General features: G+C 44.8%; 1 protein-coding gene across 2 annotated transcripts in view; it reads right to left on the bottom strand.

Annotated features, from left to right (window-relative positions):
- Positions 1–27,513, bottom strand: part of LMF1 (lipase maturation factor 1) — a 227,315-nt gene extending 199,802 nt beyond the window's left edge. Inside the window, exons 1-2 of one of the 2 annotated variants that reach the window (XM_087878506.1) lie at positions 27,321–27,507; positions 14,366–14,675 (exon numbers count right to left, since the gene is read on the bottom strand). Coding sequence is in view for 1 of the 2 variants with exons in the window: in XM_087878504.1 (XP_087734630.1) it covers positions 27,321–27,507 (187 nt within the window). In the remaining variant the exon portion in view is untranslated. Of the gene's footprint in view, positions 1–14,365; positions 14,676–27,320 lie in introns of both variants that reach the window. The other variant, XM_087878504.1, reaches the window with a different exon arrangement.
- Positions 27,514–27,759: the final 246 nt, after the last annotated feature.

The raw sequence follows: 27,759 nt of genomic DNA, 5'->3' as shown, positions 1-27,759 counted from the left end.
TATCACTGAATCAAAAAAATAAAATAAAAATGAAGTTATAACTCCCTATTAACCTGAAAGATGCCTGGAAGGATGAGAAGCATCTCTAACAGCTGTTTCCAGCTGCTGCTAAGCAAGCAGAAGTCCCAGAGTGGTCGTAGTGGTGTAGGGGGAAGAGACGAAAGACGAGGGAGTCAAATTATTTTCCCAAAACTATCTTCAAGCCTTTGCAACACCACGGGCTGAACTATTGATTTAGAGAATTTCTGGTATAAGGCAGGCCAAGAGTACAGTAAGTGAATAAATAAATGTGGATATCTCAATACAGATTGAAATGGTAGCGATTTCTGGCTGCCCAGATGTTACACAGTGGTAAATTCACACTGGCTCTTAATGTCAGGAGGAACTATCTCAACTCTTCACTCAGAAATGCCAACTGCACCGTTTCCCCACTTCTAAGACACAGAACTTTTTACAGATTAACAGAGTTGGAAGAGACCTTGTAGGTCATCTAGTCCAACCTCCTGCCCAAGCAGAAGATCCTACACCATTTCTGACAGATGGCAGTCCAGTTTCTTCTTGAAAGCTTCTGGTGATGAAGCTCCCACAACGTCTGAAGGTAACTTCTCTTCCATCGGTTGATTGTTCTCACTGTCAGAAGATGTCTTATTTCTAGGTTGAATCTCTCCTTGATCAGTTTCCATCCATGATTCCTTGTCTGGCCTTTGGGTGCTTTGGAAAATAGCTTGACCCCCTCCTCTCTGTGGCAGCCCCTCAAATATTGGAAGACTGCTATCCTGTCTCCCCTGGTCCTTCTCTTCACTAGACTAGCCAGGCCCAGTTCCTGCAACCGTTTTTCATATGTTTGAGCTTCCAGTCCCCTAATCATCCTGGTTGCTCTTCTCTACACTTTTTCTAGAGTCTCAACATCTTTTTTATTTGAAGAGCAGGCAATTCCAATTAGGATCAGGCAAAAGCAGGACTGAAATTCAGCAGGTTCTAACAGATTGTGGAGAACCGGTAGCAGAAATTTTGAGCAATTCAGAGAACCGGCAAATGCCACCTCTGGTTGGCCCCAGGGTGGGGTGGGAATGGAGATTTTGCAATATCCTTCCTCCAGGAGTGGGGTGGGAATGGAGATTTTGCAATATACTTCCCCCTGGAGTGGGGTGGGAATGGAGATTTTGCAATATCATTCCCCCAGGAATGGGGAGGGAATGGAGATTTTGCAGTATCCTTCCCATGCCATGCCCACCAAGCCATGCCCACAGAACCGGTAGTAAAAAAAATTGCATTTCACCACTAGGCAAAAATATTTGGCTTTTTGAAAGACAAAAACTATCTTGCTTCTGAAACTGCTTTCCGGTGGGGGGGGAGGGGAGGGAGAAAAGAGAGAAAGAAGTCCTGTTTAAAATTCTTCTGGTGAGGTTCTCACATTCAACGAGGGAACCATTTTCTAAGGATGATGTGAAGGTTCTATTTTTCATTGAAAAATCCTCTCTCCAGCTGCCTGCAGGTTATACTCCGTTTTCCTCTAAATCCCAGTGGGACACTCGAGACCGGAGGGACGTTCCCGGAGGCCTCGTTCGTCAACAGGCCTGCTGTTATTGCAAAGAGGGAGACCCGCCCTTGAGAACTCAGCTACCCCTGAAGAAATGTGGAGAAATCACCCAACCCAATTTCTCTGCAATCTGCAGTAATGGGGAACCATCAAAAGGCCAGAGGTCAGTTCCTGATGCTCTGCTTTGAACTCCTTTGATGCAGGCATGGGTTCTACTTACCTTTACTACCGGTTCGCAACGGGATCGCACGCGTGCAGTTCAGTGGTGGGTTGCCCCCGGTTCACACCAATTCTATAGAACCAGTAGTAAAACCGGCGGGAGGCTCCGCCCACCGACCCTGACATCATCAAAACGCTTCTGTGCTTGCGCAGAAGAGCGCGCGCACGCAGCCCCACTTCAAACCAGCAGTAAAGATAAGTAGAACCCATCCCTGGTGCAGTTGCTCCGCTCACGTGCGCGATGCGCAGATTGCCGATGACAACGTCTGGGGCAGTGGGCGGGGCCACTCGCCAGTTTTATTACCGGTTCTTGTGAACCAGTCCGAACCGGGGGCAACCCACCACTGCTTGGATGGCAGAAGAGAAAGAGGGTACAGCCGTGCGAAGTACAGATAGTCCTCGACTTACAACAGTTCATTTAGTGACCATTTGAACTTACAACGGCCCTGAAAAAAGTGACTTATGATCGCGTTTCACACTTATGACCATTGCAGCATCCCCATGGTCATGGGATTTACATTCAGCTACTTGGCAACTGGTTCGTATTTATGACGGTCGCAGTGTCCCGGGGGTCACGTTATTCCCCCCTCCTTTATGTCTCACTTAGCGACATAAATTTTGGTCGTAAATCGAGGACTATCCGTAGTTGCTTATATTATCCTTATCGCAGGGATAATAGGTCGCAAAAAGGGATGACGTGATCCCCCGGGACACCAACTTTCCTTGGAGCAGTTGTGTCTCAACCATAGCAACTTTATGATGTGTGGACTTCAAGCTCCCAGGATTCCCTAGCTGGAACCCCCCATGCTGGCTGGAGAATTCTGGGAGCTGTAGTCCACACATCTAAAACTTGCCAAGAGTGGAGAAACACTGGTTTAAGTGTTTCGTCATCATCATCATCATCAGGATGATAACCATCTAAAAAAGAGCGCTGAACACGAGGAACCAAACATTCATATTTGAAGTTGGGACTTCTCGGTTCTTCTGTAGCCTGATGATTTCTTTCCCGTCAGCATCTGATCTTTCCGAAGCCGAGGTCCACGGCCCAGGATCCCCGTGAAACCCTCATTATCAAGCCGGGGATGATAATTACTCCCTTCTGACATCAGCTATCACTAAGATGCAATTTCGGGAACCGAAAATATGCTTCTGATTAGCCTCACTAGCGCTGCTTGCTTGACAACGCCGTGACTGAGTCACATGGTACTAATCTGTGCTTCATTAATATGTCCTATCGGCTGCACACACAGCCGTCTTTGAAATCGATACCCCGTGGTCCTCCGGCCCTCTCCCCCCTCCCCACTCATATCAGAAAGAGGTGCCAAAATCTGCTTCCTCTACAGGAAGGATGGACCCCCCGGGATCCTTTAACTTTGGGTTTAAGTTTCTAGAAATCTTTTTTTCTTTTTCCCACTAGAAGGAAAAGGGCTGGAGAAGGCAACTCGGTGTCTTCTGATTAAACAAAAGAAATCTTGGAAGTTTTTCCAAGATTGCCAAAGAAGCAAAGCAAATGCAATTTTAAGAAAGGAGTATTATGTTGTTGTTTATCATGCAAAGTTGCTTTTTTGGAAATAACAAGCACAATGCAAAATACCTCTTTAAAAAAAAAAGCAAGTTCTTCTATCTAAGTTCATCAGATTGGCAAATTATTTGCTGCCATCAAATAATGTGGTTTCTTTCTTCTGATTTTTCTTTAATGCCACCATAATCAACAAGAAAACACAAACAAACAGTCCTACCCTATTGTCCTTGACAGGATCAAGCAAATATTTTCTAGATGAGTTTGGTTCCAACTTAAAAAAATAATAATTATCAGAGTAGCTGTTAATCCGGCCACAGGTAAAAAGCTTACTGTATCAACCTGGAGCCACAATCAAGAAATAATTATGGATGCTAGCAGTGGTGAAATCCATTTTTTTTTACTACCGGTTCTGTGGGCGTGGCTTGGTGGGTGCAGCAGGGGAAGGATACTGCAAAATCCCCATTCCCACCCCACTCCAGGGGGAAGGATATTGCAAAATCCCCATTCCTGTGAGAAGGATACTGAAAAATCTCCATTCCCACCCCACTCTGGGACCAGCCAGAGGTGGCATTTACCGGTTCTCCGAACTACTCAAAATTTCCGCTACCGGTTCTCCAGAACCTGTCAGAACCTGCTGGATTTCACCCCTGGATGCTAGGCTCCCCAATGTCTCCAAATGAAGGTCCACTGGATACCTATCTTGAGAAGAACACACTAGGTAGGTTCTTCCCATCTTGAGATGGCAGTGCTGGCGATACCTGGAAAACCAGGTTTGATTTCGGCTGGCCTGCTGTGATCCCATGGAAAGGTCTAATGCAGGGGTCTTCAACCTTGGCAACTTTAAGACTTGTGGACTTCAACTCCCAGAATTCCTCAGCCAACTTTGCTGGCTGAGGAATTCTGGAAGTTGAAGTCCACAAGTCTTAAAGTTGCCAAGGTTGGAGACCACTGGTCTAATGCCTTAGAACAGCGGTCCTCAAACTTTTTAAACAGGGGGCCAATTCATGGTCCCTCAGACTGTTGGGGGGGAGGGACCAGCTGGGTGGGTGTGGCTAGGTGGTCATGTGACTGGGTGGGCGTGGCCAATTTAGCAGCCCAAACAATACACACAAATTAAACTTTAATTTGTTTTGTTCCTAAGGGTGGAAAGCAGGTTAGTGAAGGGATGTGGCTGCCTTGGGGTATGTATGAGGGACTTCTGTTTTTCTGTGTATGTGTGTGTGTTTGTATGTGCCTCTCTCCCTCTCTGGAAGCCGGGGAGGCAAAAAACTGGCCCGTTTTGGCCTCCCGGGCCTCCAGAAAGCAGGTGGGGGCCGGTGGGTAGGCGGGGCGATGTGGGCGGGGCAGCATCATGGTTCTGCGCTGGCCGGATTAATGGCTTCAACGGGCCATATCTGGCCCGCGGGCCGTAGTTTGAGGACCAGTGGTGGGTTCCAAAATTTTTTACTACCAGTTCTGTGGGTGTGGCTTGGTGGGCATGGCATGGCTTGGTGGACGTGGCAGGGGAAGGATACTGTAAAATCTCCATTCCCAACCCACTCCAGGGTAAGGTTACTGTAAAATCACCATTCCCTCCCCAATCCAGGGGAAGGTTGCTACAAAATCCCCATTTCCTCCCAATCAGCTGGAACTTGGGAGGCAGAGAATAGATGGGGGTGGGGCCAGTCAGAATTTTTACTACCGGTTCTCCAAACTACTCAAAATTTCTGCTACTGGTTCTCCAGAACTGGTCAGAACCTGTTGAAACCCACCTCTGTTGAGGACCCCTGCCTTAGAAACTATTCCATCCATGCAAAGGCCCTCTTATCCCCAAAAAAGGTCTAGGCAGCTTATGTTAATACTTACCTTAATCGTTAAAAACTTCCTACTTCTTTAAATCACCCCATAACAAAAGAACTGCAGCATAAAAACACAATGCAGCAGGAGTCAAGCTACTGAAACACTGAAGGGCCCAGATTAAAACAGAAGATTTAATTGAAAGTGCACACTTTCTGAAAAGGAATTTACTGTAATTTACCCACCTTCTGGAAGTTATTAATGAGGAAGTGAGACAGGTGCCCTTGGCAGGGAGTTTCTGAACACAAACACAAAAATCGGTTTTGGAAGAAGAACAATAGTAACAGTCCTAAGAATTACGCTTTTAAAAGGGTTGATCTGGGTCTTCTTCAGTTAGAAATGTTTTTAAATATAAACAATGTTCAGCACATATATTTTAAATATATGTTATAAGAACAACCTGTACAATTTGTGGATAAGGATGTTATTCCCATGCTTATCCACAAATTGTACAGGTAGTCGGTATTTCGCAATCACAATTGGTTTGTCAACCTTAGTAAGACCACACCTAGAATATTGCATCCAGCTTTGGTCACCAAACTATACTGCTCAAAAAAATAAAGGGAACACAAGCAGAAGACATCCGAGATCTGAATGAATGAAATAGCCTTATTAAATACTTTGTTCTTTACATACAGTAGTTTATACACTGCTCAAACAACTAAAGGGAACACCAAACTACTGTATGTAACAAAGAAGTATTTAATAAGGCTATTTCATTCATTCAGATCTCGGATGTCTTCTGCTTGTGTTCCCTTTATTTTTTTGAGCAGTGTATAAAAAAGATTTTGAGACTCTGGAAAGAGTGCAGAGAAGAGCAATCAGGGTGATAAGAGGACTGGAGGCTAAAACATATGAAGAACGATTGCAGGAACTGGGCCTGGCTAGTCTAGTGAAGAGAAGGACCGGGGGAGACAGGATAGCAGTCTGCAAATATTTGAGGGGCTGCCACAGAGAGGAGGGGGTCGAGCTTTTTTCCAAGGTACCTGAAGGCCAGACAAGGAATCATGGATGGAAACTGAACAAGGAGAGATTCAACCTGGAATTAAGGAGAAATTTTCTGACAGTGAGAACAATCAACCAACTGTTGCCTTCAGAAGTTGTGGGAGCTTCATCACTGGAACCTTTCAAGAGACTGGACTGTCTTCACTCAGAAATCGTGTAGGGTCTCCTGCTTGGGCGGGGGCGGGGTTGGACTAGATGACCTACAAGCAGGGGTGAAACGCTCCTGGTTTGGACCGGATCGCCCGATCCGGTAGCGGGTGGTTAGGAGAACCGGTAGCAAAAATCCCTGCCCCCCCCCTTTGCCCAGGTGAGCAGCGCAATCATCAGAGGCTTTTTTTTTTTATTTTTAAAAGCATTTTTTTCTACAGCCTCTTTGGCCGAAAAAATGCTTTTAAAAGTAAAAAAAAAAAGCCTCTGATCATCACGCGGCTCAGCTGGGATCATCAGAGGCTTTTTTTAAAAAAAGAAAGCCTCTGCTGATCAGGCAAGTCAGCTGGGATCGTCAGAGGCTTTAAAAGCATTTTTTTTTACAACCTCTTTAGTGGAAGAGGTTGTAGAAAAAATGGTTTTAAAAGTAAAAAAAAAAAAATGGCCACTCAGTCATATTACCCCCACCACCACCAAGCCACGCCCACAGAACCGGTAGTAACAAATTTTACATTTCACCACTGCCTACAAGGTACCTTCCAACTCTGTTAATCTGTTATCTGTTAATCTGATCATTAAACAAAATGGTCACTAAGTGACTGGGATTATGATCTTACATTCAGCTTTCCTTAACTTTCAGCATTCCTTTGCTCTGCCTGTGAAGGTCATAAATGTAAGAATTGGTTGCAAAGTTATTTTTTTGTCACTGTTGTTGCTGCAAAAAGTTGCTGTATGAGGCAATTGCTAAAAAAGGACTACCTGTATTCATTATTACCCTATAACAGATAAGGCCGTATACTGTATGAGATAATACATAATTCTCTCAGGGACGCAGGGTGAGAGTAGAGTAAGTGTGACCCCATTTTGTCTCCTGATGGTTTTTCAAGTTGTGTCAGAAAAGCTAGAAATTACAGTAATCCTTGGTGCACGTCCAATTCACATCCTTGGGAAACCAGATAATAAATTTTATACCCTGAGCTTCTACTAGTTGACTCCTATAGTTCTAAACCTCACTTCACACCCTCTCTCCCATGCCAAGGATCTTAAAACATATCCTTTTCTCCCTGAACATGTCTTCTGAGACATATTTGTGGTGCTCCAGCTCCTTTAACTCACTAAATCTATTTGCTCAAGGGAGCAGCTTGGGCCTTTGTACTTTGTGGCTTGTATAACACCAGGTGGTTGCAGTAGATGGGCACGGAGGCTTACAGACAGAGTTCCTGGGGACTCTTAGGGCCCACAAGACAGACAAAAGATGTTACTCTAGAGAAGGGAAATTAGAAGCCCCTCTGCACATTGAGAGTGTTTTCCTTCTGGGGATCAAAGCAATGGGGAATTTTCATATATATATGAATATATATATATATATAATACAATATATATATATATATATATTGTAGGCTAGACCAGAGGTCTTCAAACTTGGTAGCTTTAAGACTTGTGGACTTCAAGTCCCAGAATTCTCCAGCCAGCAGAGCTGGGAGTTGAAGTCCCAGCTCTGAATTGAATTCTGAATTCAATTCTGGGAGTTGAAGTCCACAAGTCTTAAAGCTGCCAAGTTTGAGGACCCCTGGGCTAGACAATGAAGACCATGATCATGGCACCCGGCCCTCTCAATTCATGGCAAATAGATGGGGAAGAAATGAAGGTAGTGGCAGATTTTATTTTCCTGGGCTCCAAGATCACCGCAGATGGGGAAAAACTGCAGTCTAGAAATTAAAAGATGCTTGCTCCTGGGGAGGAAAGCTGTGGCAAATCTAGAGAGCGTACTAAAAAGCAGAGACATCACCCTGCCAACTAAAGTGCGTACAGTCAAGGCTATGGTTTTCCCAGTTGCAATGTTCGGCTGTGAAAGTTGGACCATAAGAAAGGCTGAGCGCCAAAGAATGGAGGCCTTTGAACTCTGGTGCTGGAGAAGACTTCTGTGAGTCCCTTGGACTGCAAGGCAATCCAACCGGTCAGTCCTAGAGGAGATCAACCCTGACTGCTCTTTAGAAGGCCAGATCCTGAAGAGGAAACTCAAATGCTTTGGCCACCTAATGAGAAGGAAGGACTCCCTGGAGAAGAGCCTAATGCTGGGGAACGATGGAGGGCAAAAGAAGAAAGGGACGGCAGAGAACGAGGTGGATTGATGGAGTCACTGAAGCAGTCAGCGTGAGCTTAAATGGACTCCAGAGGATGGTAGAGGACAGGAAGGCCTGGAGGAACGTTGTCCATGGGGTCATGATGGGTTGGACACACTTTGCGACTAACAACAAGACAATGAAGAAGGAAATATGAAGACATGTAAACAGTTGTAGGCTAGAGACGGGCCTTTAAAGGAAACAAATGCAACCATACCAGAAGTGTCTCCCTTTGGACCAGGGAAAAAAAGAAGAAGGATTAAAAAATTAAAAACCAGGACAATCCCACCAACATCCTCTCGCCAGTTGGACGGAAGTTGAAAAGAACTTGCAGTGAAATCAACAGCGTTTGGTGTCTGAAATCTCCTACCCCAAAACAAACAGATAGATGGTTTAAAAATTAAAATAAGGGACTTAAAAAGAATAAATTGCTCCTCACTTGGCAGAAATGAAAGGGGGGAAGCTCCATTTATCTACCTTTGAACTGGCTTCCCATTACTAACTTCATGCTGCCCGTCCAACAACGGAAGGTTTTGATTCCAACAAGGAAGACACAGCACAGGCTAGCAAACAAAAGACTTGAGATGTCCATCCAGGTGCACGGATTTGGGTGCCAAGGAAAACCTCTCCAGATGTTTCTGTCTGCGTGAGAGCCCCCACCCCTCTTGCTTTCCGGTCAGCACATCAGTAGCAAACCAGAATTCCTCCTCTGGAAGGGACACGGTGGGGTCAATTCACGGGAAGAGGGAAGCTCAAACTGGGTGGACAACTTCAAGATCTTGCTGTGGCTCTTTCTGGTTTGGAGTAGAGAAGGTTCATTCCGTTCCCCAACCCATCCAGAGCCGCAGAAGAGATGGGTCTCCCCCGGCTTGGATCTCTTTCCGTGAGCAGAGTGGGTGGCAGAGTCTAGCCAAAGGGAGAGGAAGTTTGGAGAAAGTGATCCAAGATAAGCCTGCAAAAGGATTGACAAGAGGATCTAAGGAGCAGGAGAACCAAGGTAAACAGATACATCATGAGCAGAAACAGTAGACTTGTGGCTTAAAAACAAAAATGAAAAGCAGCTCGTGCACCGTGACCACTAACCAGAAGGAAGATTTCTAGAACAGGGGTCTCCAACCTTGGCCACTTTAAGACTTGTGGACTTCAACTCCCAGAGTTCCTCAGCCAGCAAAGCTGGGAGTTGAAGTCCACAAGTCCACAAGTCTTAAAGTGGCCAAGGTTGAAGACCCCTGTTCTAGAATACAGATAGTCCTCGACTTACAACAGTTCGTTTAGTGACCATTCCAAGTTACAACGGCACTGAAAAAAGTGACTTATGACCATTTTTCCCACGACTGTTGCAACTTCCCCATGGTCCCATGATCAAAATTCATATGCTTGACAATGAAATCATACTTATGACGGTTGCAGGGTCCCTTTTGCGACCTCCTAACAAGGAAAGTCAATGGGGAAGCCAGATTCATATAACAACCTTAACTTGTCAACTGCAGTAATTCACTTAACAACCGTGGCAAGAAAGGTCGTAAAATGGGACAAAACTCATTCAACAAATGTTTCGCTTAACAACAGAAATTTTGGGCTCAATTGTGGTTGTAAGTCAAGGACTACCTGTACTGCATCTTCACAGTTTTCTCTCTAAAAGCTACTTCTTCTCCACTCCAGGTGCCACTAATAAAACAATGTAATCTTGGCCAATTCACCTTTCTCTGTTATGGCCTCTACTGCACCTTAATAAGTAATTTTATTAAATATTACAATTTACAACAAGAAAAATTAAAAAAAAAAAACGGCAGTGATTCCCTTAACAACTGTGGCAAGAAAGGTCATAAAATGACCCAAAAATTCACTCAACAAATGTCTCACATAACAAGAGAAATTCTGGGTTCAATTGTGGCCGTAAGTCGAGAACCACCTGTATATGCAACCTAGCTGCCAAGTGCCGGAATTGCAGTCATGTTGGTGGTTAGGCCGATTGTTAACTGGACTGGATTTTTTTCAGCACTATTGTAACTTTGATCGGTCATTAAATGAATAATCAGTCTTACGTCGAGGACCCTGCTGGACTAAACCTCACTTAACTTTTCAAGACCAGCTTGAGAGCTGCCACCTCGCCGGATGAGTCTTTCTAAAGTCACTGAGGTACTTTGGGACTTCAAAACATGTCCTGGGAAAAGGAAAACTTTTATTTCATGTGGTCAGCATGGGTCAAGCTTCTCTCAAGGGTCTTTACTTTCCTAAACTTCAATTTCAAGAATCAGGCACAACTGGCTCAAGAGGATTCGTCAGAAGGGCTTTCAAAGAAAACAAACATGGGAATATCCAGCTACTGTGGAAGATAAAAGTAAAATTATTTCTCCCTAGAACCTACCCACCCACCCACAGGTCCAACTTCCACTGGAGTTTACAATCAGGATGGGGGGAGGGGGAAACTGTACTAATGGTCACCCCAAAGTCCCATTTGCATCATCCACAACCATCTCTCTAAGCAACTGTCATTGCCGTGTAAACACAACAATAATGACACAGTCTTAACCCCTTGCCGGGAATTTAAATTATTTTTAAAAACGAACACCGAATATAACCACAACCAAATAATCTCTGGAACAGGATCCTTTCACACAGCTCTTTCCCATATTGTGCTATCACTAAAATGAAGATAAATGGAGAGTGGGGTAAAAGAGAAATTTCTCTTCCTTGTCTTATCATCACCCTTGATCAAACTGCCATGAACTCTTGCTCATTAAAGCTACCAGTTGCCATAAGTTACCTGGTCTAACCCTGACTCCGTCCACTTTGCACAAACAGAGCAGGGGAGCGGTTACCCCAAGTAACCTTAGCCTAACAATCCGGTCTCAAATATCCAAAGCAATTTCTAAAAAAAAAAAAAAAAAACCCCACAGCGCTAGAGTGAACCGTGTGCACGAAAGGAGCTGCTTTTCAAAAGATGTCACGCGAGAAAGAAGGTTGCAAGCAACACACTCAGCTCCGTTTGGGAGAGCAAGTGTGCACAGCAGTCAGTCAAGGGAGCGTAACACTCTCTGTTCAGAAGCTGCTCCCTCCACGGAAGAGCTTGATGCGCCTATCAGTTCTATGGAAGATGTGACTCACTCAGGGCATTTCACTTCCCCATCCAGGAGAACAGCCGAAGCTCCTATGCCTTCACATTTATAAACTGGTTTTTGCAATGCAGAAGGGCGTTTCTTGATTTCCTATGTAATAAACATCCTCATGTTTATAGGAAGACGTATCTGAGAAATGCAGCAAACCCTCCGACATTCCAAGCTGTAACTTGAAAATCCTCAAATCCTGCATTACATCACAACTTTGAATTCTTTTGCACGTTGCTAAGACCTTTTCGCTGAAAACCACCCACTGCCCCCTTTTTCTAGGAAAGCAACCCCTCTTCTTTTCTTAGCTGTGTTCTCCTTCCAATTCTTTCGAAGGTTCTTTAGAACCAGATCAGACAATTGGTCCAAGCCAGTAAGCCAACAGGAATTTTGGCACCACAAAATTTCCTCCGCAGTGGGCTTAGTCAGTCATGAAGTTTTACTGGATTTACTGAAAGGCAAACTGCTCAGAATATTCCTAGGCTGCTCACTGGTATTGAGAAGTTTACCATAAATGCAACTGGTGGAGAGAATAGAAGCTTCCCTGGAAATAGAAATGTCTCAAAAGAGTTGCTGAACAAAGAGCCAATGGGGAGTAGTGGGGAAGGTGTTGGAAGAGGGGCAGGGGTGGACTTCAAAAATTTTAGCAAGGGGTTCTCTGCCCAGTTGCTGGGTTGGCGTGGCCATGGTGGGCGTGGCCTAGTCAGCCTCCTGCACCATGGTGTGGGGCGTTTTTGCCCTCCCTGGGCTCTGGAGGATTTCCTCGAGCCACTGGGAGGATGAAAACAGCCTCCCCAGGCTCTGGAGGCCCTCTGGAGGCCCGAACTTCCAGTAGGCCTGTTTTTCGTCCTCCCTGAGCCTCTGTGCATGCCCTGTACTTACCTGCATCCAAAATGGGTTGGGTGGAGACTCCTGGGAGGGGAGGGGTTGGGCGGGGCCAGCCAAGAGTGGGATTTGGGGGTTCTCCGAACTGCACAGAATCTTAGCTAGTGGTTCTCCCGAACCCCTGCGAACCCTCAGCAGCCCACCCCTGAAGAGGGGAGATCTGGATTCAAGTCCCGTCCAAAGGTGCTTTTTTTCAAAAGGCAACTGGATTTTGTTTCTCCTAGAAGACGTTTCATCCAAGAAGCTTCTTCATTTCTTCAGTCAGAACTGAAGAAGCTTCTTGGATGAGATGCAAAATGTCTTCAAGGAAAAATAAAATCCAGTTGCCTTTTGAAAAAGCACTTTTGAGACAACCATGACCTGGATGACTGAGAATCTCCGTAGACATTCAAGTCCTTCCTTGACCACAGAACCTCTAGGTATGAGTTCGAGTCAAATATTCGCTCTCATCCCATATATACATTATACAAATATATTTAAATGTTAGTATATTTATAATATAAATATTATACAAATACAATGTCACCTATGCAAGCCAGCAACTCTCAGTCCACCTTTTTTTAAAAATAAAAACGCAGTGCTAGATAGTCCACCTCCTGAACAAAAAGCCAGGATAAAATTAAGAAACATATAAGTTCTATTTTGTTCTATCATTCGGATTTACTCAAAGGTCTTCTACAGCAAATTTCCTGCTAGGGTGAAAAGTTTCAGGACACCTTCCTGAGATCGCTCTCCCCATCTTCTTTGCTTCTCAAGAGATGGTCTCAGAAGAAATGTCCAAGAGCCTTGCCCTTTGAGAAGGGCAAGCTTTGAGAAATTAATTGGAGAATCTCTCCTTCCCCTGGGGGGGAAAAACTCATTTAAATGGCTTGCCCATATTCTCTGCTCACAGATTTGAGCAAGGGAGAGTCTGGGCAGCCACCATAACAGCCTGATGGACTTTGTGTTTCTTCTTCTGGCTTTTGGTCAGAGGAAGAAGAGGTCCAAGGAGAGAATTTCAAAGGCCTTTATACCCAGGTTCAGATGGAAACTGTTGCTTTGCAACCTATCAGCTTCCTATTTCAGGTTTTTGGGTTTTTTTTTCAATTGTGTCTGATTCCCAAAGAATGCCTGGACAAGTCCCTGCAGTTTCCTTGGCAAGATTTTTCAGAAATGGTTTGCCATTGCGTCTTTCCTGAGAGAAAGTGACTGGCCCAAGGCAGGGGTGAAATTCAATGTTAATGTTAAATGCAGCAGAGAGAATGCTAAGGGAGTTGCTGCTCCCTTTATGGTTCCCTCCTGGCCTCCTCCTGCCTGGGGACTATCTTAAAGGGACAGCCTGCAGCATCTCCGTTCTGAATGGAGGGAGAAAAGTTAGCATTCTCTCTGCTGCATTTAACATTGAATTCTGTGGAATATCGAGCGGCCGGATGAGATGAGTGGCGACCAGCCAGCCGTGGGTGGGGCCAAGGAGGATGATTACTACCAGTTTGGCGAACTGACGCCCAAAATCCCTGGCGGTTTGCCTGAACCGGTCCGAACCGGTAGGATTTAACCCCTGGCCCAAGGTCACCAACTGGCTTCATGCCCAACCTTCTATTTCTACCTTGGTGGGTAGAAACACTACACGTTTAACCACTACACCAAACTGGCTCTCCCACTTAAATTCAAACTAAATCTAAAACAATTAAAGGTAGGAAGGGAAACGGGGATATCACATCAGAGAAATTTGCCAACTCTCCAGAATCTGTGGTGACCCAGTGGTTAGAATGCAGCATTGCAGGCTGAGTCTGCCCACAATCTGGAGTTCGATCCTGACCGGCTCAAGGTTGACTCATCCATCCTTCCAAGGTCGGTAAAATGAGGACCCAGATTGTTGGGGGACAAGAGGCTGACTCTGTAAACCCCCTGGAGAGGGCTATAAAGCACAAAGGGGAGGTATACAAGTCTGTTAAGGCTACTGCTATTCTAAAGCAGAAAAATAAGAAACAATAGGGCTTACCAGATCTGTCCCACGTTAATTAAGGAGAGGTAGATGATCCACACAGCAGTCATGAGAATCATGTTGGCACATCCAGTGACCAGGACAAATGCCGAGATGGCCAAACCAATGAGAGCGAAGGCATCAAGGATGCTGTCCATACTGGACCAATCCAAGAACCAGATCAGAGTTGGGGCATAGCTTAAAGTCTCCATGTTTATTCTGCCCTTAAAATGGCGCTTCACACTCTCCAAGTACAGCTTGCATGGCAGAAGCCCTCGATCACCAATAAGGGCTTTGTTTTGATGGTAGGCAACCAGAAAGGCAACAGCTGGAAGGAACAACAACAATAGTTGAGGAGGAATCCAAAAAATTAACAAGCTACGTTTGAACAGTAGAACCTCTGTAGGAATTGAACAACATAGAATAACAGAATTGAAAGGAACCTTGTAGGTCATCCAATTCCGTCTTAGTCTTAGTCTTAGTCTTAGTCTTAGTCTTAGTCTTAGTCTTAGTCTTAGTCTTAGTCTTAGTCTTAGTCTTAGTCTTAGTCTTAGTAGTCCTAGTCCTAGTCCTAGTCCTAGTCCTAGTCCCACTGTGATTGTATCAATGACACAGCTGGCTCAAGTTGGAAACCAAATGTCTGTCTCCTCTCTGGAATTGTGACCCCTGAAACAAACACATCTGTCTTGTATAGGCTTGGTTTCAATCACCAGCTCCATCCAAACATCAATGCCTGCAAACAGGCACTCAAGGGAGCCACACTGTAAGGATGTCAATGGAGAAAAAGATCTGGCTGCCATCAACATAATAGCAGCATCTTACTCCAGGTCTGAAAATTTGCCCCAACAATTCCATACAGATATTGAGAAATACCAAAGATGCAATAGACTTGTGGAGGATGCCACCAAAAAGCTCCCATTTTGAGAAGCAACGGAAGCCAATCATCTCCAACAGAAAACCATCAGAAACCTACCTGAGAGACAAGGATAAAGCAAATTCCTCCTATTATTGGATGGAGATCATAGTTTGTGGCCTCAAAAAGTGTTGAGAAGTCAAGAAGTCATGCTTTCTTTGCTGAACCCCACCAAAGATCAAGTCAACTTTGCATCCACTATGAAATTAATCAAGATTATGGATTGCTTAGGGGTAAGGGTACAGATTTCATGCCTTGGTAAATGGTAATTTTTGAACCCATATCCAGCTTTACAATTCTGTCTTTACCTTTAAATTATCTTGACTGAAAGCAGGAAATGCAGGAATGTCTTCCGAGCAGGTAACTTTTTGGGACTTTCTGAAATCTTCAGTTCTCTATTTCATTTATCGTTACAACGTACTACTTACCGATCTTGTTTGGATTATCAGATAAAATGACACTTTATTTAACCATGGTTATTGAAAAAAATCATAATTGTTCACAGAACATGCAAAGCCATCAACTGTAGTTTGCAAAACACAACAGGTGAGGTCCTGTAACCCAGGGGTGAAATGCTCCCGGTTCAGACCGGATCACCCGATCCAGTAGTGATGGAGGCGGGTGGTTCAGAGAACCGGTAGCAAAAATCCCTGCGCCCCCCCCCATGCCCAGCTGAGCCATGCAATCATAAGAGGCTTTTTTTTTACTTTTAAAAGCATTTTTTCTACAACCTCTTCGGCTGAAAAAATGCTTTTAAAAGTTTTTTAAAAAGCCTCTGATGATCGTGCGGCTCAGCTGGGATCGTCAGAGGCTTTTAAAAGCATTTTTTTCTGCAACCTCTTCGGCTGAAGAGGTTGTAGAAAAAATGCTTTTAAAAGTTAAAAAAAAAAAAAGTTAGCCACGCCCGCCCAGTCACATTACCCCCACCACCACCAAGCCACGCCCACAGAACCGGTCGTAACAAATTTTACATTTCACCACTGCTGTAACCTAAATCAAATCTAAATCATGGCTTAGCATAATGCGTGAATCCGACCCAAAACCAAGGCATTGGTCTTACCTTTAAGTCTAGTTATAGTTTGGGCCCCATCTACCTGAGAGGATGAACCTCCCATGCTGCAGACAAAAATCAAGAGAAAGGCAAGCATGTGGTTCATTCAGGTGTGACTCTGTATTGTGGCAATCCAACCGTGATATAGGTACAGTATTTACTTTTATTGTTTATAAAAAAAAAATTAAACCACCCAGTTGCCCAAATTCTTGAGACGGTTTACAATCAAACGCTCTAAAAGGTATCATTTGAGTAAAAACTTATATAAGTAAAATAAAATAAAATGAAATGAAAAATGAAAACACCATATAAACTAGCAGCAGCAAGAGAGACTTTCAAAATCTAAAATGACACCAATTAAAGACAATTAAAAAGCTTGTTTAAAAACCTGGGAATACAGTGCTAAAATGATGCGAATATGGGGACCACATGAGCCTCTGGCAAAGACATTTCATATGTGGGGTGCCATCATATAAAAAGCTTTACCTTTGTAGAGGTCCACCTCACCTCCTTAATGGGGAAGTCCCCATTAGATAAGGCCCAGGTGAGAATATACAGGTGAGAAGAGCACTTGATGTATGTAAATCATAGATTGGATTTTATTATGCAGTCCAATCTGTAGATTGCCAAGACTTTTAGAATTGCTTTGTCCTTGCCTTCTTAGGGCTGAAGGAGAGGGACTGGCTCAAGGTCATCTAGCTCAGCGGTCACCAACTGCGGGCCGCCAAAAGAACATTTTGGCGGCCTGCAGAAAAATTATTTGCATTTTTTATATTGCACTAAATCAGGGGTCCTCAAACTACGGCCCCTGGGCCAGACACGCGCAATGAACTTTTGTGTTGCTGCAGAGAATCTCCCCCTTCAGGGTCTTTTTGTGTGGGTCAGAGGGGGGCAGAAATTCCGACTTGGGGTCTGCTTCGGCCTCCTGGTGCAGGGCTTTGGGCAAAGGCGGGAGGAAAGTGCCACTGATGGCGAAGAGCCGAAGGGCCTCGTTCCAGTGGGACTGCATCATGGCCTGGAACTGGCTGACCATCTCAGCCCACTGAGCCTCCAGGCGTACCTGGTACCTGGCCTTGCAGTCCTGCAGGTCTTCCCTCTGCTTGGAAAGCCTATGCTCCTAGTCCTCAGTGAGGTGCTTCGGCTGAGCCTCCTTCTTGGTCAGATCCAATTTGAACTGAGCTGTTTTGCCAACTCTTTCTCATGGTGGCTGCTTAGATCCAACAACTGCTTCCTGTTGGGGCCCTAAGGAGCCTGGGCAGGGAGGCAAGGAGTGGCTGGGAGGGGAGGGGCAAGTAGAGTCTGGCAAGGCACTCCTTGATATGAGTGACATTGAGTTGGCCACACCCACCCGGTCATATGGCCACTTAGCCACACCCACCCAACCAGTCATTAGGCAGATCATATTAGTGGTCCACGGGATTTAAAATCATGAATTTAGTGGTCCCCGAGGTCCAAAAGGTTGGTGAACCCTGATCTAGCTGGCTTCCAAGTCTAACTAAAGACTAGAATTCACAACTTTCCAACTTCTAGCCTGGTACCTTAACCACTACACCAAACTGACTCTTACAGTCCCATATCAGTATGCTTATAATCAATCCAATAATTGTACCATTTGCTTTAGGTGATCAATTACGTTAACCAGGTTACCCTTTTAAACTGACCCAATACATACAGATACAGATACACACATATGTATACATATGTAGACAGATAGATAGATAGATAGATAGATAGATAGATAGATAGATAGATAAAAGCTATAGGAAGTCATATAAAGAGAACATATACAATCACACACTTGAATTAAGTTTGGAAGAAGGGTTGCCTGAATGCATCAGTTAAAATCTTCTGCCTGAATAAATAAAAAACTGTCATCAAAAGCAGGGATAAATAACAAAGAGGCTGCATGAAAGCTCTGAACTCAGCTTTTGTGGCCTCTCAAATATCTCAGGGCTAGGTTTACTGGCACCCCATGAGAAATCAAACTGTGGTTACTTGCAGGTTTTTTTTAATGGAGAACAACTAAAAACATACCCCCATCAGCAGCCAATAAGCCTTGGAGAAGAAATGAGACATCTGTAATCTGTTCATATTAGAAACGTCATCACTTGTCCATGTGGAACCTTTGGCCATCCCATCATAAGGTATCCGACTGAACCCAGGACCTTCCTTCATTTCAATTCCTTCAAAATCATCTTGTTTAAAAATAAAAATTCACTTCCTTGGTATGGCAGAGGGGGGTCATGTCTTCCACAACCTAATTAACTTTGATTAACATGGCAATTTGCTAAGGAGATTTTCTTGCAAGTGGCAATCAAAACCTACCTCAAAATTGCTGCCCTACCCGTCTAAACTGCTCATCAGCTGCAAAAATGTCCAAATTAGACCCCAGGCTTAAGTGCAAACATAAACAAGAGAACAGCAAATTAGGGAAAAATACACATTGCCAAAATGGGTAAGGGAAAAAAAAAAGTGTGTACATTGTATTTACATGCAGGTTACACAAAAGAAACTTCAATGCTGACACCAAGTCTTTCTTCCAAAATAACAAGAAGCAACCTCGGGAATAAATAAAATATTGAGGTAAAAAGGTGGAAGGCAGATCGCGTGCCTCTTAACAAGATCTAATCGGATAAATGAGGTCTAAGAGGATAAAAGCTTCATCCAAATTGATCTCGCCTTCCTCCAAATCTAAGGGCAGATAGCAGTCATGACAATATTTTTAGTGAGGTAAAAAAATTAGCCGAAAGTCCTCTGTTTTTCATTCAAAGGGCATGATTCTTTCCAGCAGCCCATTGGTGGAATTAATTCCTTCAAACAACTGATATGGCTGCCCAACATTGCAACTCCAGCATTTGGGGGAGCTGCCGAAGTACAGAAGCTTAAAAAATCCACATTACAATCCAAAACATTACTGGGCAACCAGGAACTCATTTTCATATTCCTCCTCTGCAGAAGGGAACTACAATTATCCAGGGCCCAGGGCCGGAGGAAAAAGCCAAGTTTTCATAGATCTTCCGAAAGCCAACTGGATTGGGACTTGCCATATCTTAGGGCAGGGGTCAGCAACCTGCAGCTCTGGAGCTGCATGTGGCTCTTTCATCCCTCTGCTGCAGCTCCCTGTCACTCAAAATATGCGTCACAATTGCCAATGTATGACACCTGCCGGCACGCGGTTTATTGAGCTTTTCAACCTCCGTTAGGCCAACCATGGTTAAATCCAAGAAAAGAAAAGTTTCAGAAGAAAACAGAACATTTAATTCAACTACATATGCTAGTTTTGTGGCCGCTCAAAAAATAGTCAGACACGGGAAGGGTTTCGTGGCTCCCGGTGTTTTCTTTTCGGTGGGAAACTGGTCCAAATGGCTCCTTCAGTGTTTAAGGTTGCAGACCCCTGTCTTAGGGGAAGAGATCATTCCAGAAAGCAGGGGCCACCACAGAGAAGGCCTGCATCCTGGGTCCCATGAGATGGCATTGTTTCAGGGAAAAGACCTGAAGGATGTGAATAAAAATCGATGATATTTTTTTTAAAAAGTCAGATTTTTTTTTATTTAAATCGGACTTTTTTTATTTAAATCAGACTTTTTATTTTTATCAAATTTATTTTAATAAAATGCTTTTGGAGTAAAAATCTTTCTAAAGGTAGTTTTCTGTTTTAAAATACAGATGAGCCATGCCCCGCCCCCAGGCCCCATTTTGGCTTCCAGGTTAGTGCAGGAGGCTTTACAGGCCCAAAACGGGGCACGGGGGGTATGCATGTACCAACCCCCCAAAATGCAATGTGAGCACCCCCCATGCATGCGCCCTGCATGCGTCCCCCACATACACCACGCCCCCCACGCATGCACAGCAGAGACCTGAAGACCAGCTGGCCGATGGGAGGCATGTGTGCATGTACAGTGGAGCTGGGCTGTGGCGACGGCTGGCATGCCACGCGACATGGCTCTGTGTGCCACTTCGGGTGCACGTGCCATAGGTTCGCAATCCCTGCCCTATACTCTTCAGTTCTTTCTTTATTTCCTGGTGAAACTGTCTTCCCAACCTGACACTTCCCTCCTGGTTCATGTTTCTCTGGGCAGGGGGACTTCAGGAGAAAGAGCCTCGCCCCTCTTAAGCCTTGACATTCTCCCAATGAGCACTGCAGGTAGTTCTCGACTTACAACACCTTGTTTAGTGACTGCTCACAGCTACAACAGCCCTGAAAAAAATGACTTGGTATGACCGTTTTCCACACTTACGATTCACATGATTAAAATTCAGATGCTTGGAAACTGGTTCGTATTTCTGACGGCTGCTGCGCCCCAGGGACATGCGATCCCCTTTTGCGACCTTCTGACAAAGCAAAATCAATGGGGAAACCAAATCCACTTAACAACCAGGTCGCTCGCTCAACAACTTGCAGCGATTCACTTAACAACTATGGCAAGGAAAATCATAAAATGGGGCAAAAGTCGCTTAACAAATGTCTCACTTAGCAACATAAGTTTTGGGCTCAACTGTGGTCATAAATCGAGGGCTACCTGAAAATTCCAGGACGCTCTGATGGGCAGGCTTGGACCTGTCCCCACTCTGGTGCTTCCTACCCCAGCTTCAATCTGTCAGGGGAGAGGAAGGAAAGGATCACATTCTCCATGCTCCGTAAAGATTCAACGACGCGAAATGCAAAACGTTCCTGCCACACACTCCTTCCTTCTCTGCTCTTTTTTAAAACATAAAATGTGGGGGGGAAACCACCTTAACTTACATTTGAAGATCAAACCACTGGGAGGAAAAAAAACCCAAGAGTCAACAATGCTTGCCGTGAAAACCAAATCATATTTTAGACACACACAGAGAGAAAAATGCCTTCAGGTTCAAATTGACTGCACCACAAATCTGATCGGAAGAAAAAAGTTATTTCAGGCCACGAACCAAAGCTTATTTAAAAGGCAAGAAAGAATATAAAGTTTCCATCACCCGAATAAATCCATGCAGGTTTTCCATCTCTGGGAAAGTTTCAATGTTACACCTGTAGGAAACGTAGCTGTGAAACCATTACTGGTAGTCCTCAACTTACAACAGTTTGTTTAATGACCGTTCAAAGTTATAACGGCACTGAAAAAAGTGACTTATGACCATTTTCACACTTATGACCATTGCAGCATCCCTGGGGTCGTGTGATCAAAATTCAGATGCTTGGCAACTGACTCATGTTTATGACGGTTGCCATGTCCCGAGGTCATGTTTGCAAACCTCTGACAAGCAAAGGCAATGGGGAAGCCAAATTCATTTAACAACCATGTTAACTAACTTAACAATTGCAGGGATTCAATTGTGGCAAGAAATGTCATGACTCCCTTAACAAATATTTCACGCACTGTAAATTTTGGGCTCAGTTGAGATCCTAAGTCCAGGACTACCTGTATTTCTGGGTGTTAACTGCATTTCCTTCCAGGACCACCTGTGGGCTCTTACAGAGACAATCTCTGAGCCACAGGTAGAAAAATTCTGGTACTGACAACATGATCCTGTTTTAAGCATTCCTCTAAAAGGCACAGGACACCCATCCAGTGATTAAATTTCAAATTTCAAATCTTTATTGTCAGCGTACAACATATATACAATGAGATTGGTTGAGCTCCCTCAGTGCACACACTCCCAACGCAGTGGTGGGTTGCCCCCGGTTCGCACCGGTTCTATAGAACCGATAGTAAAACCAGCAGGAGGCCCTGCCCACCGACTCCGACGCCACCAAAACGCTTCTGCGCATGCGCAGAAGAGCACGCGCACAGCCTCGCTGCGAACCAGTAGTAAAGGTAAGTAGAATCCACCTCTGCCCCAACACAATACAACTCACAGTGAAGACAGAAAATCCCTAATCCAATAAATCATATTAGCAAAAAAAATTAATTTAGTTTCCCATTTTTATCCCAAGAATCATACACACACACACACACACACACACACACACACATATATATTGCAATTTGCAATAGCTGACAGGTGCAATAGTTGACAGGCTAACATCACCCCACCACTGATAAGCAAGCTAGAAAGGAGGAAACAGTAGGAATTAAGCCTCCATCATCCAGCGTGACGACAGCAAAAACAACACAGCTGATTACAAGAGGGAGGTTGCTGGAAGGGCCTATTAAACGCGCAAGGGCTAAATTGATTAATGGCATATAAAGGCAGAGATCTCTGTAATGGTAGTTTAATACTCTGATAGCTGACGAAAGCTTAGTTAAATAAAATTTTAATTCTTTTAAAATTTTAAAATCTTAAGTTCCGGAGTTCAGTATGTCTGTTTCTTTTTTTACTAATATACCTGGAACTCGTATTTTTAGAGTAGTTTGTAATATATATATTATATAGATATATATATACCCAGCGACAACACATCACACAAGCCATTTAATGGGCTCCATCCCACTCTGGGTTCCCCAGGCCTGCTGGCAGAACGATGTTTTCAGTGCCTTCCGGAAGAGTATTAGAGTGGGGGGCCATTCTAATCTCTGGGGAGATGATGTTCCAGAGAGAGGGAGCCACCACAGAGAAGGCCCTTCTTCTGGGTCCCACCAGGTGTTAACTCCCTAGGGGATGAGATCCGCAACATTCCTTGCCTCCCTGCTCAGGTGGGAATACCGGTAAGAGAAGATCCCTCAGATAACCTGGTCCAAAGCCATGAAGGGCTTTAAAGGTGACAACTAGCATCTTGAATTACACTGGGAAGTAAATCAGCAACCAATATAGCTCCCGCAGGAGAGGTAATACATGTGCACACCGAGGTCTACACAAAATCATGTGAGCTGCTGCATTTTGCACCAACTGGAGTTTCTGGATGCTCTTCAAGGGCAGCCCCATGTAGAGTGTGTTGCAATAGTCAAGGCAGGGAGTGACTAGGGTAGTGATGATGAACCTTTTTGTCACTGCATGCTGAAAGTGCGAATGTGTGCAGGCAACAGCATGTGCACGTGTCTACATCCATAATGCAATGCGCACAGGAACCCCCCCCCTCTGCCCCTACCCCACGTGCATGCACGCGAGACCCCTGCGTCCCTCAGCCCCCCTGCACATGCATGCGCGATCCCCCCACGCTCCCCCCACAAATGTTCGTGTGACCTGTTTTTGGTCCCAGGAGGCTGCAGGGAGGCCTGCTAGGCCCAAAACAGGGCAGGGGTATGTGGCAATCCCCTCTGTAGCCCATTTTTGGTCCCAGGAGGCTCAGGGAGGCCTGCTAGGCCCGAAACAGGGCAGGGGGGTGCGGCAACCCCCTCTGCGGCCTCTTTTTGGTCCCAGGAGGCTCCAGGGAGGCCTGCTAGGCCTGAAACGGGCCACGGGGGGTCCTGCACTCCCCCCGCGTATGCGAGCATGACCCCTCGCCCCCTGCACATGCGTGCACATCTCCCGCATGCGCCCCGTCCCCCGCACATGCATGGCAGAGACCCAAAAATCAACTGGCCAGCGGGAGGCACACACGCATGCTGGGTGGAGCTAAGCTGGGCGATGGCTCGCATGCCCGCAGAGAGGTGGCACGCGTGCCATAGGTTTGCCATCACGGGACTAGGGCATGAGTGCAGTTAAGAAAGAGAGACTGGCCAAAGCAGTTTAAGATGCTTCCTAGGTGGAATGATTACAAAAGTAACTTATTGGGGTCCACAGCCATAGGAATTTCCACACCAAAGTGACACAAAATGGGGAAAAAATGCAACATATTCAGACACAGAACATAATAAACAACTAAAATAACCCACTTAGCCTGCAGCCCACTGTTTACAAGTTTTCATAGCTGAAAACAAACCTAGCTTTTGTTTCTATAAGATCTTTATATTTGTGGAAAACAGCAACAGTTACCACTGCAAAGTCTGTAAGTGTATTTTAACAAGTGCCACAAGCCTTAAATCTTTATAAAACTTACACAATGAAAGAGATCCCACTTAAACAAGTCAGGTTATTTTTATTCAGGTGTATATACAGGTTGTCGACTTAACAATCATTCATTTAATCACCATTTAAAGTTACAATGGTATTGAAAAAACGTTATTTATGACCGGTCTTTGAACTTATGACCATCAGAATGATCCAAACTTGAGTACAGTGATTGGCTTAACGGTAGCAAAAAGGGCCATAAAACTGGGCATGATTCATTTAACTGCCTTGCTTAGTAACATTAATTCTGGCCCTAATTGTCGTATGTTAAGGACTCCCTGTACTGTACTATGTTTGGTCACCGTTGTGCTCAATTTGCTGTGTTTCACAACTTTGGCAATTCTCCTGGACTTGCTGGCTGGAGAATTCCAGAAGTTTAAGTCCTCACATCGTAAAGCTGGCAAATTTGAGAAACACTGATTTAAAGCGAACAGCACCCAAATGTAGTAAGAGGCTGGGGGTTCATGGCAATACGGTGAAATCTCCACCAGGGTTATTCCCCTGAGCCAAAACTGCGGATAGCTAGATTTGCTGCTAATGCTCAGGGAGCCATCGAGACTCATATATAAGAACATGGATTGCTGCAAGAAAAAAACAACAACACAGAGCACCTTGTTGGTACACAAAAGTTGTTGTTAAAAACTGCTACAGTTTTGGCCCCCCAAAAAAGATGTCTTACAACCAGCTGATCATGGCAGAGCTTGGCAGGGTTGCCAGTTTGACATTCAAGTGCAATCAGCACTTCCTGGTAGCACTGTCTGGATTCAACCCTTATGCTAAGCCATGATTACTGAATGAAGTATAACTGGCTGGTTTGAGGTCACCTGCAACTCTTACATCCTGCAGTGGCTAATCCTGATCAGCCCTTCAAGGCAGACCAGACTGCAACACCCAAGTCATGATGTACTGTATTGTATTGTATTGTATTGTATTGTATTGTATTGTATTGTATTGTATTGTACTGTATTGTATTATTATATTAATTGTATTGTATTGTATTGTATTATTATATTAGATTTATTATATTACATTATTATATTACATATATTACATACTATATTATTTATATCATATTATTTTATATTATATATTATTTTAAATTACATTATAATTATGTATAGTATAGTATAGTATAGTATAGTATAGTATAGTATAGTATAGTATAGTATAGTATAGTATATAGTGTAGGATATTGTAGTATATTATATTGCAGTATATTGTAATATAGTATATATACATTATAATACTATAATATACATAATATATATAATATTATTTATTTATTGAAGAATTTTTTATGACTGCCCACTCACTCTCTGGGCAGCTTACAAAAAAATAAAAACCCTGAAAAACGCACCATTGGGACAACCATGACCTGGATGACGGAGAATCTCTGCAGACTTTTAGATTTAGTCTTCTGAGCTTTCAGATTCGTGCTGGAGCCCATCCTCAAGAAACTTCTGTGTGCCTGTCCCCAAGGTGCTTTTTTTCAGGAGGCAACTGGACTTTCTTGTTTTTTCTTTTGAAGACGTTTCGCTCCTAATCCAAGAAGCTTCTTCAACTCTGACAGGATACTGAGGAATGGAAGGATTTATATTCCTTGTAGAGCTGGTCATTTGGGACAACCATTTGGGACAATCCAGGTCATGGGACAACCATGACCTGAGAATCTCTATGGACTTTTAGCTATGCAATTTGGGATGAACACCTTTTGAATGGTGTGGGAGTAGGAATGGATTTTCAGAGGGGAAATTGCAGACTACAGGAACCATTTGCACCACTCAGGTGACCCTGAGGACACAGATAAACTTTCCCTCTAAAGGATGCAAATGACCAGCTGTCTGCAAGGAACATAAATCCTTCCATTCCCCACCATCCTGTCAAGAGCTGAAGAAGCTTCTTGGATGAGAAGCGAAACGTCTTCAACAGAAAAAACAAGAAAGCCCAAGAAGAGGTCCTACCTTTCAACAACTTCTTCAGCTTCAACCGCAATAATGCACGGGCAAACAATAAATACAAACTTAAGGTAAACTACTTCAAACTCTATTGCAGAAAATACGACTTCAACAAGAGAGTGGTCAATGCTTGGAATGCACTACCTGACTCTGTTGTTATATCCTCAAACCCCCAAAATTTCACCCTTAGTCTACTGTGGACCTCATCCCATTCCTAAGAGGTCTGTAATGGGGCGTGCATAAGTGTACCAGCGTGCCTACCATCCCTGTCCTAATATCCCCATTTATATGTTTATATGTTATGTTTATACTTATACTTGTTTTCTCATACATGCTTGACAAACGAAAGACAGAAAGAAAGAAAGAAAGAAAGAAAGAAAGAAAGAAAGAAAGAAAGAAAGAAAGAAAGAAAGAGGGAGAGAGAAAGAGAGAGAAGATAGAAGGAAGGAAGGAAGGAAGGAAGGAAGGAAGGAAGGAAGGAAGGAAGGAAGTGAGAGAGAGAGAGAGAAGATAGGAGGGAGGGAGGGAGGGAGGAAGGCTTAATTTACAAAGATAGGCCCTTAAATTTCATCAAACCCCAAAAATCAAGAAAGAAAGAAAGAGAGAGAGAGGGAGGGAGGGAGGGAGGAAGGAAGGAAGGAAGGAAGGAAGGAAAAGAGAGAGGGGGGAAAGAAAGAAAGAAAGAAAGAAAGAAAGAAAGAAAGAAAGAAAGAAAGAAAGAAAGAAAGAAAGAAAGAAAGAAAGAAAGAAAGAAAGAAAGAAAGAAAAGTCCAATTGCCTGAAAGTCCAAAGCAACTCTGGGACTCCAGTGATGGAGAGCCCCCACAGCTTCTGGAGGCAAGCTTGGCCAATGAGCTGCTGCACCAGGACTCCCCAGCCAAGTGGGGAGGGGGGGTTGCCATCCATTCCAAACCCCCATAATCCCCAGCCCACATTGGCTCCAATTTAGGAGAGCCAAGAGTGGCCAGACTGAGCCTTCAACCTAAGTGGAGAGGCGCTTCCTCCGTCCCGGGAGGGAAGCCATTAACGGGGAAAGGGGGGGGGGGGTTGCAGTTGAGGGTGGGGGGGAGGCTGGGCTGCAAGAGGGGCGCCGGGGAGAGGGAGGGACCCCTGCCCGCCCCCCACCCACCCATGCCGGGCACTTACAGTAAATGAAGGCGGTGGCGCGCAGCAGCACCAGCCGCGTCAGCCAGAAGGTGCCGGGGCGCAAAGAAGGCGCCGGTGGGGCGCGCGGCTCCCGCGGGTCGGGGGCGTCTCCCGCCGGGCCCCCCCGCCGCCGCCTCAATTCCCCCGCGCTCGCAGCCATGCCTCCCGGTCTGGCCGAGGGGCGCATGCGCGCCGAGGGGAACGGCCACGGAGCGCGCGCTCATTGGCGGAGGCGCGCGCCAGCCGGAGCTGTCCGGGCTGGCGAGGGTTGGGGAGGGGGGTGAGAAGGAGGGGAGAGGGCGCGCGACGGCCCTGCGCTCCTTTTTTCTGTCTTTCCACTCCACCCCCCCCCCCCGTAAGCATTGCTTCGCCCGGGCTTTCCAGGCTCGGTCCACGAGCAGGCGAGCTGCTTGTTTGTTTGTTTGTTTGTTTGTTTACT

This window comes from Pantherophis guttatus, chromosome 14 (assembly GCF_059756535.1).
Source record: "Pantherophis guttatus breed Tessera chromosome 14, ASM5975653v1, whole genome shotgun sequence".
Taxonomy (NCBI): domain Eukaryota; kingdom Metazoa; phylum Chordata; class Lepidosauria; order Squamata; family Colubridae; genus Pantherophis; species Pantherophis guttatus.
The sequence above is the reverse complement of the archived record's forward strand: the minus strand, read 5'-3'. Positions and strand labels throughout refer to the sequence as shown.